Here is a 13,517-nt window from a genome sequence, read left to right on the forward strand (position 1 = left end):
GCCCTTCCAGTTTCTTCATACAAAATGGCAGTCCTGAATCCAGAGGGCCCTCCCATTTCTGGATTTTTATCTTAAAGATTTAGTTGTTTGTTTATTTTGCTATAGGGCACATGCCCTCACCTGAGAGAGAGAGAGAGAGAGAGAGAAAATGAGAAAGCACCCCCTTGGAGGGGTAGCCACGGTGCAATCCCCTCTCCTCCATTCTTCTCTCAGGATTTTGGGCATACACATACACACACACACACACACACACACACACACACGCCCTGCGTGCTTTTCAAGCTGCCGGGTCTGGGACTCAAACTGCACAATTGGCCATGTGGGATCCAGCCACCTTCACCTCTATACCACTTGCTGGCCCCTGTTTTTATTTTTTGATAAACTTATTTTTTAGAGCAATTTTAGGTTCACAACAAAAATTGAGCAGACAATACAGAGAGTCCCCATATTCCTCCTGCCCCACATATGCACAGCCCCCTCTACTACTGAGATCTTATACCAGAGCGGTATATTCGTTACAGTAGATGAACTTAGGTTCATACATCATCATAACCAGCAGAGTTACTTTGGCGGTGTATACCTTCTACAGGTTTGGACACGTGTATGATGTACCTACCATTTATGTTGTGCTTTGCTTATTCAGTCCTCTTTCCTCCTTTACTCCCAGCTACCATAATTTTGCCTTTTCCAGAATGTTATATAGTTGGAATCATAGAATAAGTAGCCATTTCAGCCTGGCTTCTTTCACTTGGTAATAGCATTTTAGTTGCCTCTGTGTCTTTTCATGGAATGATAGCTCATTTATTTTTAGCACTGAATATTACTCTGTTGTTCCCCAACTGAAAGACTTCTTGGTTACTTCCAAATTTTGACAGTTATGAATTTAACTCCTGTAAACATCTGTGTACAGATTTTTGTGTGGACATAAGTTTTTAATTATTTTGGATAAATACCAAGGAGCTTGATTGCTGAATCTTGTGGTAAGCATATGTATAGTTTTTTTTTTTTAAGAGGTTTTTGCTATAGGGCGCGTGCGCTCGCCAGACAGACAAAGAGAGACATAGAGACAGAAAGCGAGAAATCACCCCCCAGGGGGCAATCCCTTCTCCTCCATTCTCCTCTCGGGATCTTGGGCACGCATGCACACACGCCTGGCGTGAGTTTTAAGCCACTGGGTCCGGGACGTGAACCACGGTCGACTATGTGGGAGTCCAGTGACATAGCCATTATGCTAACTGCTGGTTCCCAGCATATGTATAGTTTTGTAAGAAACTTACAAACTGTTTTCCAAAGTGCTGTACCATTTTGCATTCCATCCAGTAATGAACGTGAGTTCCTGTTGCTCCACATCCTCACCAGCATTTGGTGTCGTCAGTGTTGTAGGTTCTGGCCACTCTAATACGAGCGTAGTGGTGCCTCATTGCTGTTTTAATTTGCAAATCCCTGTAACACATGATGTTGAACATCTTTCATAGCACATTTACCATCTGTTTTCTCTTTGGGGTGAGGTGTCTGTTCAGGTCTCTTGCCCACTTTTTATTCAGGCTGTTTGTTTTCCCATTGAATTTTAAGTTTCTGCATTCTGTTTGCTTTGTTTTTGGTATATTTTGAATAACAGTTTTTTTTTTATTGATATGTCTTTTGCAGATATTTTCTTGCAACTTTGGCTTGGCTTTCCTTTCATTTTCTTTCTTTCTTTCTTTCTTTCTTTTTCTTTCTTTCTTTCTTTCTTTCTTTCTTTCTTTCTTTCTTTTTTTTCTTTCTTTTTTTTTCTTTCTTTTTTCTTTCTTTTTTTTCTTTCTTCTTTTTTCTTTCTTTCTTTCTTTCCTTCTTTTCTTTCTTTCTTTCTTTCTTTCTTTCTCTCTCTCTCTCTCTCTCTCTCTCTTTCTTTCTTTCTTTTCTTCCTAGGGTCTGGATTCTGCTAAGGTAAACTTGTAATGCCTCCTGGTTAAGCCAGGCACTGCAGTACTGAAGAAGCCTGTGAATAGCTCGATGTATAGCAGTTCTCAGACACAGGTCTCTTGAAATTCTGGAACAGTTTTGGAAAGTTGTTAACTCTTTATTTTGACATATTAAATATATTAAGAAAGAAAAATGATCACCTGCTACCACCACAATTTCTTATAAAGAAGATAGTAATATTTGTGTGATCTCAGACTACAGAAGGTTTAGCAAGGAACTGTAACTGTATCACCTGGATGCATATGTGTGTGTGTGTGTGTGTGTGTGTGTGTGTTGACATGTACGTACTTGCTACATTTTATCAGGATTTCTTTCATTTTCCTGAGGACTGGTGACAGGATCCTCATAGAGAAGAATATGGAAAGCTCTACTTGGGTCATCCAAAGCCGCCTATTTTTGAGTAGGACCCTTACACGGTCTAGGGCTGCTCCTCTCATTTGTGACTTGTCCTGGGTATCACAGTCACTCGAAGCTGGCTTCTGTCTCCAAAGGTTTCTGCAAGACTGGTGGGACTGGTGTGCAGGCTTAGAGAATTTGCACCTCTAGAAGCCCAGGCAGCACACACTTTAGAAAAGGCAGTCTTGATCAGCTAGCACAGTGATGCGTTCTCAGGGTACATAAGTAACTTCAGGAGTCAACCTACTGCTGCTCCCTTTTACCGGAATGGCTTGTAATTTGGCTCACTCTGTCTTTATCCCATTCTGTACAATCCTGACTATACCCTCTCCTTTCTCTTTCAGCTGTTCTGCGAGTGGCTGGCTCCCTACAGAAGAGCACAGAAGTGATGAAGGCCATGCAGAGTCTTGTGAAGATCCCAGAAATCCAGGCCACCATGCGGGAGCTGTCCAAAGAGATGATGAAGGTAACCTGGGCTAGCCCTGCTTCCCCTTCCAAGCTACTAACTAGACCTTTGACGGGGGGCAGGAATGGACAGACTGAAACCTCTAGACAAAAATGATTTAAGTTTATTTATTTTTTCCGTGAGAGAGAAAGAGGCGGGGAGAAGGAGGAAGGGTGGGAGGGAGAGAGAAACCCAGCAGGGTCTTCTTGCCATGATCCACCCCCAGCCTGAGCCAGCCTGGATGACACACCTCATACGTACAATGAGACCTTGGGATGGAAACTCAGGACTTTCCCTGTGTGTTCAGCATCACTGAGCCTTTTATTACTACTACTGTGCCACCCCACCACACTGGCCCACAGAAATGATTTTGAGGGCAGAGGAGCAGCTGATAACACTGGTTGAAGCCATTTGAGCCGAGCATGGCAGAGACTGGATCAGATTGCTAGAGTGTGTGTTAGGAGAAGCAGAAATATAAACAGTACTCTAGGGAAGTTGAGGATCTAGGAAGCAACTATTTAAGGTTAAAGGTAGGGTCTGCAGGCTCTGAACAAGCTGACAAAGGAAATCCTGGTTCTGTGTGCTCCAGGATCTTGGTTATGCTGGTGACAGAGGTTGTTCTAGACCAGAGATGGGCATACTTTTTCTATAAAATGCTAGATAATTAATACACTACTCAGCTCTGCCTTGTAATGTAAAAGCAGCCATAGATAATAAGTAAACAAATGAGTTTTGTTTTGTTTTTTTGTTTGTTTTTTTCCGATTAAAATGGAGTCTTTATTAATAGGCTGACCGACTGCAGGACTCATTTCTCTCAGAAATCCCACAGCTCCAAGTGGAGGGAGAAGGGAACTTATAAAGGCAGAAGCCACTTTAGGGTTGGTATGGCAGGAGCAATAACCATTGAAGAGAGGGTGGTGACAAAGGGAAGGAGAGGAGATTCCTATACCTAAATGATTACAGAAGCCATATCAAGTAGGTTAATAATCTCTAGACCTTTGCTTAAATACAATGGAATCTGGTTTTTTTTTTATTCTTTTTTTAAAAATTTTTGTTTTTAATTCATTTACTTTCATTCACTGAGCATTGTCACAGCAAAGTGTGATTTCCCATCCAAAATATGCTGCATAGTAGCTTAGTCATACATATTATCATCAATAATTTTCCATTTCTAGTTTCATTTTATATAGATAGATAGATAGATAGATAGATATACATGTATATATATATATATTTTTTTCTTCTCCCTATTTCTCACCCTCTGGCATTTCCCATCTTCCTCCCACGCTATCTCAGGTGTCCACAGTTGTTTTCCATTCCTTTTTCCCCCCCACATTTTATTGATTCACAACATTTCTTAAATAATCTAAATGCTTTCAATAGCAAGCTCTGCTGTAGATACATATCTATGAATACATGTCTGACTTTAGGCATGAAACTCTGAGTAGAATGAATATACTATAAGGTGGCACATAGCCGATGCTATGTAGTTTACTATGGTCATTAATTATGTATTTTTTACTATATTTTTTTAATTTCAAGAAAAACAGATTTAACTTTAATTAATCAAAGAAATGCTAAGGAAATATGCTTAAAACTTAAAGCCAGGAAACAGGTTAGGATTCTGTTAAAATAGTAGGTACATGAACCTATTAGCAGCTCAAGACGAGACAAAAATCCTGAAGACTGGAAATCAAAGCCTAGAAGAAAATCAGCAATGTTTTAGTCAAAAAGTCATAAAATTCTATTTCACCAGTTCCATCTCATATACTTAATCTATCTTCTTTTTTTTTTTTTTTTTTTGAGAAGTTTTTGCTATAGGGTGCATGCGCTTGCCAGAAAGAGAGACAGAAAGCGAGAAATCCCCCCCTAGAGGGGATGGCCACATTGTGATTCCTTCTCCTCCATTCTCCTCTGGGGATCTTGGGCATGCACACACACGCTCCCGGGATAAGTTTAAGCCACCAGGTCCGGAACTCAGACCACAGTTGACTACATGGGAGTCCAGCGACATAGCCATTACGTCAACTGCTGTTCCCTAATCTATCTACTGTTGTGGTTCGATTTTCCCAATTAATTTCTGGTATGTAATATTCAACTCTAGTTGGCCATTTTCCTAGGTTTTGAACTCTTATTTCTGTGTGACTGTATTTAATTTTTCTGGTCTAGCACTCTCTGCAAAATTTCTTGGAGATCTGGTATTGGTAAATTCTTTCAGGTTTTGTTTATCTGAGGATGTTCTTGTCTTTTCTTCCCATATGAAGGATAATCTTGCTGGGTATAATATCCTTGGTTGCAATTGCTTTTCCCTTAACACTTTGAGTATATTTTCCCATTCTTTCCTCACTTGCATTATTTCCAATGAGAGATCTTCTGTCAGCCTGATGGGATATCCTTTGATGGGATAAACTTGACATTTCTCTTTTGCCAACCTTAGTATCTTGTCTTTGTCTGTGGTTTTGCTCAATCTGGCTATAATGTCTTAGAGAAGATCTTCTTAGGTTGATTATATTGGGGGTCCTTTGTATTTCTTGGGACTGGATCTTTGAATGCCTCTCTAGGTTTGGAAAGTTTTCTTGCAGGATTTCATGGAATAGATTGTCAATGCCCTTATGGGTCTCTTCCCCTTTTGGGATACCAATTATCCAGATGTTTGGACGTTTGATGGTATCTAGTATTTCTCGTATAGTTTTCTCGTTTTTTGGGCAATTTTCTGTCTTCATGGTGGATTTTTCTAGGCCAGTGATTCTATCTTCTACATTGAGATTGAATTTTCGGTATGATCTAGTCTGCTTTTAATACTTTCAAGAGAGGTTTTGACTTCCTGTATTATAGTCTTCATCTCTAACAGGTCCATTTGATTCTTTTCTATAGTGCAAATTTCTTCTTTTAGATTTTGCAAGAATTTCTTCACCTCCTGAAGCTCATTAGCTCCTTTCCCCTGCCTCTTTGGCAGTTCATTGTCTCTCTTCTCTTTGATATCTGTGAGTTTTGTCACCATGAAAATTCTAAATTCTTTATTGACATTTCCATAAATTTCATCATACTGTCTGAGGATGAAGAGGAGTTTTTTTTCCCGTGGAGGAGAGGTATTTTCTTGTTTTTCCATATTTCTTGTGACACTGTGGTGATTTCTAGTTATCTGATGTGTTTCTTCTAATTCTTGAAGTTCAATCTGAGTGTTCATAGGCATGCAGGAGGAGGTGATCTGCAATCTCTCTTCTGTTCTTTTCTCACTCTTTGTGCATCAGAATCAGCGGGAATGGAGGAATGTTCTGATCCTAATCATATTCAGATGTTTAGATCCTATTCACTTGGACCTATCTGGATACTTAGTGTGTAGGAGCTGAGAAGCCAGTGAGTAAAGATAAAGAAAAGGAAAAGAATTAGAGAAAAATAAAGAAGAAAATACAACATAAAAAGAAAAAAAGGATAATGAAAAACTATATATTTTAATTTTAAAAATCGAAAACCATGCGGCACACAAACACCGCACAAAAGCAGTATTTCACAGTTGAAGTTCAGGATCCATGTGGAGATGGGCCTGGGTTTGTGCCTTTCCTAAAGAGAATGGGGAGAGGCACCTATTAACACAATAAAGGGGCTTGCAAACCCAGAGAATACTTTACCTTAAGAAAAAAAATTAAAAGACTCTGGGAGACACAGAGAGACAGAGAGAAATGGAGAGAAAGAGACACATAACACTACCCACTAGAAATAAGTGAGGAAGAAGTCTCGGCAGAAAATCTTTATTTTAAGTCTCTGAAAGCAATATGTCATAGCTGAAGTTCGGGATCCATGTCAGCAAATGAGTTTTTTAAACAAAGAAAGCTTTTATTTACTAAAACAGACCAGATTTGGCCTGAGGCTATAGTTTGCTGACTACTGGTTTTTGTTTTTCCTTAAAAGGTATTTTAAAAAATATTTATTATTATTATTATTATTATTTTAATGTGACCAGAGAGAAAGAGAACGTGAGAAAGCAAGTCCCCAGTCTGGGACTCAAACTGTGGTTGGCCATGTGGGAGTCCAGCACCTTCGCCACCATGCCACCTGCTGGCCCCGTCTTTTAAACTAAGAACACAGACCAAGACCCCGATAGGAAACACATGGGTAATATCTGCCACCCCTAGGAGTAGGGCCTGGTGAGCCCACACTGCTGGCTGTTGGACAGGGATGAGGAGGGGCATTTTGTCTGAGCACCATAGCCAATGTTGCATTTCTCCTGCTGTCCTGTCTAGTTCACCCAGGTCATCTTACCGCCTTGTTACTTAGAAGGGGACTGAGTCTTCAAGTTGCTAGATAATTTTCTTGGCCACCTTGTTCATAGTAAAGATCTGGAGTTGGAGCACAGGTGTCTTATCACTCGAGCTGCCACACAGGAAAGGAGGGTGGGCAGTCTCTTAGAACTGCTGCTTCTTACTTCAGACTTGTGGCCTGACAGCCAAAATAGTGTATACCTCAAATTTCCAGAGTTTATGCATCCTTCTCCTCCCAAGGAGTTTTATTTACGACCTTGAAATACATATATTGGGTTGTCAGAAAAGTCATGATACATTGCAAAAAGCATAGAAAAATATACTATGACTTTTCTGACAACTCAGTAAGTTAGGGCATGGGAGAATGGAGCTGGAGAAAAATAAATGATAGAGGGAACCAGCAGTTAGCGTAATGGCTATGTCGCTGGACTCCCATGTAGTCGACTGCAGTTCGCGTCCCAGACCCAGTGGCTTAAAACTCATGCCGGGTGCGTGGGCGTGCGTGCCCAAGATCCCGAGAGGAGAATAGAGGAGAAGGGATTGCGGCATGACCATCCCCCCTGGGGGGGTGATTTCTCGCTTTCTGTCTCTATGTCTTTCTCTGTCTGTCTGGCAAGCGCACATGCCCTATAGCGAAAAAACCTCTCCAAAATAAATAAATAAATAAATAAACAAACAAACAAACAAACAAATTATAGAAAAGAAAAGCAACATAAAAAGTGCAGGGCCCAGGTCTTTGGAAGAGAAATTCTGGGCAATACAATAAGGGGACCTGAGTTAGCAGGGTATGTCAAGTGATGGATGTCTTGCCACCAGGTGGGTAATGATTATCCACCTAGAACAAGTTAGCACAGTGAATCTTGGAGTACCTCTAGGCCAGCTTATTTTTACTCACATAGTCACAAAGTTCTGAGAGGGGCCTTTTTTGGAATCTGGAATCTTATTTCGTAATGGTTTCTGAATACTGAAAGGAAGAAGTCTTGCGTGTACCAGATAATAAGTGTTTATAGAATGTGTCTAACAGTGCATACTCAGTTAAATATTGAAGCCTCCTATGGGGGCCCAGCTCCTTGAGGGCAGAGACACGGTCTAAGTCTTTTTATTTATTCCCAGAGTCTGGCTGTTGTCTGGCACAGAGCAGGAATTTGATGAATGGCTGCTGATTGAATGAATAAATGCCATCCTCTAACTCTAGCATGTGAAGAGCTTTACAATCAGGATTCTAGTGGGTTCTTTTGCTCAACTAGCAAGTATTTATAGAACCTCTTTCACTGTAGCCTCCAGCACTAAGATGATTGCCATTCAGCTAGGCAGTAGGGCTCCACCTGGTGACATAAGTGTGAATTTTTTTATTTGTTCATTTTGGTTGGGAGGAAAGGGTCTAAGAATGGGCAGAATAGAGTATCAGCTAGATGTCATCAGGAGCGACTTGCGTGGTCTGTGAGCATAGAGGGAGACAGGATAGAGTTGCTGGAAGCCTGGTTCTAGCAACAGAATCAGTGAATTGTACCCTGGCTGAATAGAGGGGAGCCAAAGTTGGAGATAATGCATGTGATTCTGTTCGTTGCACCGCTGGAAGTTCGGTGCACAAGGCGGTGGGGCCCAGTTCTTTCAGATTGCCAAGCAATCAGGGTTTTCCTGTTTGACATCTTCTCTGAAGCCTGAACCCATGCTTTCCCTCTGCTCTCTACCACAGCCACTCAGCCCTCCCTGCCTCTTCTACCCAGGGACATTAGTGGCCCCCTCTTTGGCATTGAAAAGTGCTGCTCTGGCCCTTAGCCTCAGTAAAAAAAAACACTGAGTAGGGCGTTATCTGGGAGTTGAAGATACTGCTGAGCAGGAAGGCCACAGTGCCTGGGTGCCTTGGGCCAGTGTTAGACGACTGCGTGTGTTAGACACAGTGGTGCTGTGCTACCTTGGACAAAGGAGGCTGCCTGGCTGGCCAGCTACTGCGGCTGCAGTGCTTCCAGTGCAGTGTCTGCCCTTTACCTTGTTGGCTCAAGAATCATTCAGTTCTCCTAGGAGTTGGTGATCAAGCTTTGGTGAATTGATAGATCTTATGCCCCAATTAACCCGAGTCCATCTGCTGTCACCTGGACATGCTGTAGTGCTCCTCAAGCCTCTCCTGGATTCCTACCCTGCTCTTGGCATTGGTTATCAGTGTCTACTGTGGCTTCAGCCTATTTTTACACTGTGTTAACCCCTGCAGTTTTCACTTTGTCTGCAGTGTTAGGGCAGATGCTTCCTGGGACAGCCCAGGCATTGTTGTGTGTCGGCACATTGTTCCCCGAGTGCCGCCAAGGAGTCTGGGTTACTTTCAGAGTCGCTATAGCCAGCAGTGGCCCGCCCAGCCTCAGGGCCCCATTAGCACAGCCATTTCTCTTAGGGCCTTCTGTCATTCTGCGGAGAGCACAACATCCTGTGTAGCTCTGGCCACTGTGTCGGCCCTCACAAGTGGGGACTGGACCAGAGAGGCCAGAGCTCAGTCCCGATGGTGTCTAGGGGTCTGATGCAAACCAATTTAACAGCTGAGGGAAGTAATGTGTTTATTCTGTTTAGGCTGGGATCATAGAAGAGATGTTAGAGGACACTTTTGAAAGCATGGACGATCAGGAAGAAATGGAGGAAGAAGCAGAAATGGAAATAGACAAAATTCTGTTTGAAATTACAGCAGGTATGACCATGAGATTCTGTCCTCTTCACTCTATTTTTTGGCTATTTTTCCTGGATTCATTATAAATTGGTAAGCAGCTTTTTCTTTAGACTGTAACTCCCTTCTGCATTTTTAAGTTATAGAGTGCACAGGTTATTTCTGGAAAAGGAAGCATAATATCTATAACTATCATTTAATAAATAACAGAGATAAAGAATTTTTTTAAATTTCTGGAGTTTTTATGAACTCTTTATATTTTGGAAATTTAAATTGGTATAGACCTTCATGAAAGCAACGGGGCAGCAGATAGAAAATCCCTTGATCTAGCAGATTGACTTCTGGGACTTTAATGAAATAATTAAGGATGAACTAAAAGATTTAACTCAAGAATGTCTGTGGTAGCATCATTTATAATATTAACAAGTTTGAAACAAGTTAAATGCCTAAATAGAATATTCATCTAATCAATTGTTACATCTATTTCAGTGGAATACCATATAGCTATAACAAATGATACAGGAGTACACTCACTGGCGTGGACAGATGTTTACAGTATATTATGTGAAGAAAGCCTTCCTACAAAAATACTTTTGTGTAAAAAACATTTATAAAAAAGGCTGGAAGGGATATAAATATAAATAGTAATTATCTGAGTTAATTTTTAAACTTTTACTTTTTACTGGATTTTCTGAAATTTAATAAAATTGATGAGATTTAATTTCTATTTGTTCATTTGTCCGTCTTAAGTTGTTGGAATAAAGAAGAGCAGTTACTCCAGGAACTATTTCACAAAGATTTAGAAATAATTTTGTTTTATCCACAGAGAATATTTAAAGTGAAGCATTCAGTAGTGGTTAGATTAGATTAGAAACTTCAGAACCAAGGATTTGATTGTCAAAATCAAAATCCTTACAGTTATGACTAATATGATGCTATTATAAGTTGTTGGCAAAATCCTCACAGCAAAACCCTAGCAAACAGCTTGTTTTACTTCCTCTTTTCTGTATTTTGCCCGATTAGTCCAGGAATGAAAGGCAGGAGAGATGGAAGGACCACTTCCTTAAGCTGATGTGATCGATTGTTTGCTCTTTCTTTTCAGGGGCCTTGGGCAAAGCACCTAGTAAAGTTACAGACGCCCTTCCAGAACCTGAGCCTCCAGGGGCTATGGCTGCCTCAGAGGATGAGGAAGAGGAAGAGGACCTGGAGGCCACCCTCCGCAGCTAGGGGACAACCAGCTTCCTGGGACAGCCCAGGCATTGTTGTGTGTCGGCACATTGTTCCCCGAGTGCCGCCAAGGAGTCTGGGTTACTTTCAGAGTCGCTATAGCCAGCAGTGGCCCGCCCAGCCTCAGGGCCCCATTAGCACAGCCATTTCTCTTAGGGCCTTCTGTCATTCTGCGGAGAGCACAACATCCTGTATTTCTCTGGCCACTGTGTTGGCCCTCACAAGTGGGGACTGGACCGGAGAGGCCAGAGCTCAGTCCCGATGGTGTCTAGGGGTCTGATGCAAACCAATTTAACAGCTGAGGGAAGTAATGTGTTTATTCTGTTTAGGCTGGGATCATAGAAGAGATGTTAGAGGACACTTTTGAAAGCATGGACGATCAGGAAGAAATGGAGGAAGAAGCAGAAATGGAAATAGACAAAATTCTGTTTGAAATTACAGCAGGTATGACCATGAGATTCTGTCCTCTTCACTCTATTTTTTGGCTATTTTTCCTGGATTCATTATAAATTGGTAAGCAGCTTTTTCTTTAGACTGTAACTCCCTTCTGCATTTTTAAGTTATAGAGTGCACAGGTTATTTCTGGAAAAGGAAGCATAATATCTATAACTATCATTTAATAAATAACAGAGATAAAGAATTTTTTTAAATTTCTGGAGTTTTTATGAACTCTTTATATTTTGGAAATTTAAATTGGTATAGACCTTCATGAAAGCAACGGGGCAGCAGATAGAAAATCCCTTGATCTAGCAGATTGACTTCTGGGACTTTAATGAAATAATTAAGGATGAACTAAAAGATTTAACTCAAGAATGTCTGTGGTAGCATCATTTATAATATTAACAAGTTTGAAACAAGTTAAATGCCTAAATAGAATATTCATCTAATCAATTGTTACATCTATTTCAGTGGAATACCATATAGCTATAACAAATGATACAGGAGTACACTCACTGGCGTGGACAGATGTTTACAGTATATTATGTGAAGAAAGCCTTCCTACAAAAATACTTTTGTGTAAAAAACATTTATAAAAAAGGCTGGAAGGGATATAAATATAAATAGTAATTATCTGAGTTAATTTTTAAACTTTTACTTTTTACTGGATTTTCTGAAATTTAATAAAATTGATGAGATTTAATTTCTATTTGTTCATTTGTCCGTCTTAAGTTGTTGGAATAAAGAAGAGCAGTTACTCCAGGAACTATTTCACAAAGATTTAGAAATAATTTTGTTTTATCCACAGAGAATATTTAAAGTGAAGCATTCAGTAGTGGTTAGATTAGATTAGAAACTTCAGAACCAAGGATTTGATTGTCAAAATCAAAATCCTTACAGTTATGACTAATATGATGCTATTATAAGTTGTTGGCAAAATCCTCACAGCAAAACCCTAGCAAACAGCTTGTTTTACTTCCTCTTTTCTGTATTTTGCCCGATTAGTCCAGGAATGAAAGGCAGGAGAGATGGAAGGACCACTTCCTTAAGCTGATGTGATCGATTGTTTGCTCTTTCTTTTCAGGGGCCTTGGGCAAAGCACCTAGTAAAGTTACAGACGCCCTTCCAGAACCTGAGCCTCCAGGGGCTATGGCTGCCTCAGAGGATGAGGAAGAGGAAGAGGCCCTGGAGGCCATGCAGTCCCGGCTGGCCACACTCCGCAGCTAGGGGCCACCCAGCTGGGCCTTGGGCTTTATTCATGGCCCGCCCACTGGAGGTCCCCACACTCCTCTGAAGAGCTGCCTCCTTAGTATCTCGAGTTGCACTACTCCTCTGTCATGAGGGATTGCATTTTGGAGAAGGTTCTCTGCTAATATCTCTTCACTCCCTGATGAGGTCTTGGGATCTCAAAGGGATTGTTCTTACAAAGGTGGTGTAATTAAATGCATCATTTTCAGGCATATAAATAGATGTATCTTACTGGGGGGAGGGCAAAGAAATTCATTTTCTCATGAAGCACTTCTGAGAATGGAATTGATTGCCTGAATGTTAAGAACTCTACATTTTTTTTTGTCTGTAAAACACTATATAAATGAATTTTAATAAATTTCTGCTTTAACACTTGGTCCCATTGCAAATTGTCATGTGCAAGGAAGTTTTAAGGTGTTGCTGTCCCAGGTTGTTTCATACATTGGCCTTTGAAATAGAGGAGGTGTTACTGCCAGTTGTTATGGGACCTCGAAGGTCAGCAGCAGTGGCTTCTGTTCAGTGGATGCTGCTTCTCAGCCTTCACAAACAGAGGGTGGGAGCCATTCTTCTGTACTTTGTCATGTTTCACCAAAAGGATGGTTGGGAATTGTGCTCTGTGTCCTATTGACTGGATGACTGTATTGTATCCTGGAGTGTGTGGATGTGGGTTTAAGCTTTTGTTCCTTCCTTCCCATTGCAAGTTGCACCCACAATAGACAAGTGTGGGAATAGGACTTTCACCTTGGCATTGCTTGTCCCTGCTTTGAGCTGGCTGTCTTGTGCATGAGGCATGGGCTTCCCATCAGCACCTTCTCAAAACGAGGAGGGACCAGTGAGAGGCAAGGTGTGGTCATCTGTCATAACCAATTCTCACACATCTGGGACAGTCTTA

At 41.0% G+C, this 13,517-nt stretch overlaps 1 protein-coding gene across 1 annotated transcript in view; it reads left to right on the forward strand.

Moving 5' to 3' along the window:
- LOC102495607 (E3 ubiquitin-protein ligase RNF103) overlaps positions 1-13,002 on the forward strand; it is a 111,045-nt gene extending 98,043 nt beyond the window's left edge. The window contains exons 5-7 of the mRNA XM_006168366.3: positions 2,703-2,824; positions 9,622-9,736; positions 12,462-13,002. Coding sequence (XP_006168428.1) covers positions 2,703-2,824; positions 9,622-9,736; positions 12,462-12,604 — 380 coding nt within the window. The 3' untranslated portion in view covers positions 12,605-13,002. The remainder of the gene's footprint in view (positions 1-2,702; positions 2,825-9,621; positions 9,737-12,461) is intronic.
- The last annotated feature ends 515 nt before the right edge of the window (positions 13,003-13,517 follow it).

The sequence above is a fragment of the Tupaia chinensis genome, unplaced genomic scaffold, assembly GCF_000334495.1.
Source record: "Tupaia chinensis unplaced genomic scaffold, TupChi_1.0 Scaffold145741_1, whole genome shotgun sequence".
NCBI lineage: Eukaryota > Metazoa > Chordata > Mammalia > Scandentia > Tupaiidae > Tupaia > Tupaia belangeri.